The sequence below is a fragment of the Neomonachus schauinslandi genome, unplaced genomic scaffold (genome assembly GCF_002201575.2).
Source record: "Neomonachus schauinslandi unplaced genomic scaffold, ASM220157v2 HiC_scaffold_4872, whole genome shotgun sequence".
Lineage (NCBI taxonomy): Eukaryota > Metazoa > Chordata > Mammalia > Carnivora > Phocidae > Neomonachus > Neomonachus schauinslandi.
The window spans coordinates 1-2,156 of NW_025413560.1; the positions used below are offsets into that span (position 1 = coordinate 1).

At 74.4% G+C, this 2,156-nt stretch overlaps 1 protein-coding gene across 1 annotated transcript; it reads right to left on the minus strand.

The window, feature by feature from the left end:
• Positions 1-242: 242 nt before the first annotated feature.
• Positions 243-1,989, minus strand: LOC110590205 (interferon lambda-4-like). Its single transcript, XM_021700959.1, has 6 exons — positions 1,962-1,989; positions 1,545-1,720; positions 1,037-1,108; positions 785-928; positions 510-584; positions 243-341 (listed from the first exon to the last, which is right to left on the minus strand). Exons 1-6 carry the CDS (start codon positions 1,987-1,989, stop codon positions 243-245), a joined length of 594 nt encoding a protein of 197 aa, XP_021556634.1.
• Positions 1,990-2,156: the final 167 nt, after the last annotated feature.

The window sequence follows — 2,156 nt, forward strand, 5'->3', positions numbered from 1 at the left end:
GGCAACGCGTCCCACGGAAATATCGCTGCATCCGGGGAACTCGGTCTGGTCTTGGGGAAAGCGCCAGCGCCTCCGGCCCTCAGTGCAGGTGGGTGGAGGTCCGGCCAACGCAGGCTGAGAGTCCCCCGAGCCTCAGCGCCCACTGGCTGAGACACCCGCCTGCTCCAATGCGCCAGCAGAAGGCAGCCCCCGCAGCCGCCCGCCTGCAGAGCTGCGGGTCCCAGGCGCAGCCGCGGCGGGGATCAGAGACAAGGCCCCGAGTTCGCCACCAGCTTCAGGTCCCACGTGAGCAGGCGCAGGAGGTTGAAGATGACGCTGGCTTCGTGGCACCGAGGCGAGTCCTGGAACCCGGGAACCCGGGAAGGAGGCGGAGCCGGGTTGAGCCAGGAATTCCCTTCGGGACAAAGTCCCCTCCAGTCGCTCACCGCTCAGAGTCTGAGCTCCCATCCCGTGTCAACCTCACACGGTCCTCCCTGCGGTCTAACCGCCCCACCGCCCGCGCCACTCACAGCTCTCCGTGTTTGGGGACGCCTCCTCGGTGGCCGCAGGGACTTCCTCCACGAGCCTGGCCGCACCAGCTCGAGCTGCAGGGGGAACACGAGGGACATGGAGACGGCGAAGAACCGAGTGTCCCGGGGACTCTGCCCGTCAGCCTCCCGGCCGCAGACCAAAGCCCGGACTGGGAGACCCCGAGACCACGCGAACCGTGGCTGCGGAACAGCTTGGCCAAGCGGGTGGGCCTGGGCTGGAGGCCCGAGGGGCCGGGGGCGCGGGCGGCACTCACGCAGGCCCCCACGTCCCGCCGCGCGGCCGCCAGCAGCTCCAGGGTCGGGCCGGTGCCGGGGAACCGCTCGGGGCTCTGCAGGCGGCTCAGCACCGCCTGGGCGTCCGCCAGGCCCCGGACCACGAGGCGGAGGCGCGCGCACGACTGCGGGGGGAGCCGGCGGCAGTTAGAGAGGCCGCGCCCCCGGCCCGCGCCGTCCCCCGCCGCCCGGCCCCCTCCTTCCCTCCCGCCCCGACGGCTCGGCCGCCTCACCCAGGGCCGCGGAGGATCCCTCCTCGGGCTGAAGGAGCAGTTGCGCGGCCTCCAGCTCAGCGTCTCCTCCTCCTGCGGGACAAGGGCCGGGGTGAGGCTGGGCCTCCTCGCCACGCCCCCGAAGCGCTGCGACGGCGGGGATTCCTGCACGTGGGACGCGCCTGGCCGCGACGGTGGTGCGGACTGTGCACGGAACCCCGCAGCTCTCCGAAGGCGCGAACGGTGGCAGAAGGCACCCCGCCGGCCCCTTGCCCGGACGTGGAACCGAGCCCGCCTGCAGGGGGCGCCCTGGGGGGGGGGCGACTGGCACAGAGGCGGGGCCGGGGCTCAGCGCCCCCCCTCCCCTCCCCTCGGCGGCCCACAAGACCTGGTGCTCAGAATTCTGCCGGAGATCCGAGCCGCCCTGCCGGGCGCCAGGGCGCAAGGGCCGTCGCAGACCGGGACTGGCGCCTGGGACCCGGCCGGCCCTCGGGCTCGGGGGCGGGGGGGAGGTCTGGGCATCACTCACGTAGCGGTCCCTCAGCGCCTTGACGGCCGCCAGCGCCCTGGGGTCCAGCGAGCGGTAGTGTGACAGGAGGCAGCGCCGGGGCGTCGCCACGCCAGGGTCCGCCGCCTCGCCCGCCGTCAGCAAGACCCACAGCGCCACGGCCGCCGCGGCTGCGCCCCTCGGGCCCATCTCTGCTCCTGCAGAAGGCGCGGGACGGCAGGCGAGAGGCCCAGCTCCGGCCTCTGCAGGGCCTCGCCCAGGGGCTGATGCTCGGAGCGCCGGCGGCTGGCGGCGGCGGCGGCGGGAGAGAGGAGGAGCCCGCAGACCCCCTCCGGCCGTCGGCGTCTGTGCGCTCCCTGCTCCCCTGCCGAGTGCCCTCGGTGCCTCCCTGGGGCGGCAGCGGGACCTGCCTCCCGCTGGCCCCGGCGTGGTGCCCACCTCGGACAGCGGTGCCTGCGCCCTCCATGGCGGCTTTATGTGAGCGGCGGGGACCCGGTGAGCCATCGGGCTTTCCCTCGCGGTCCCGCTCAGCTTTCCGAACGTCAGCGCTGGCCGCGGGCGGGGTGGGATGCTCGCCAGCGGGTGAGGACTTTACCCGCGCGCGGGACCGTGCCAGCCATGACTCTGCCCCGA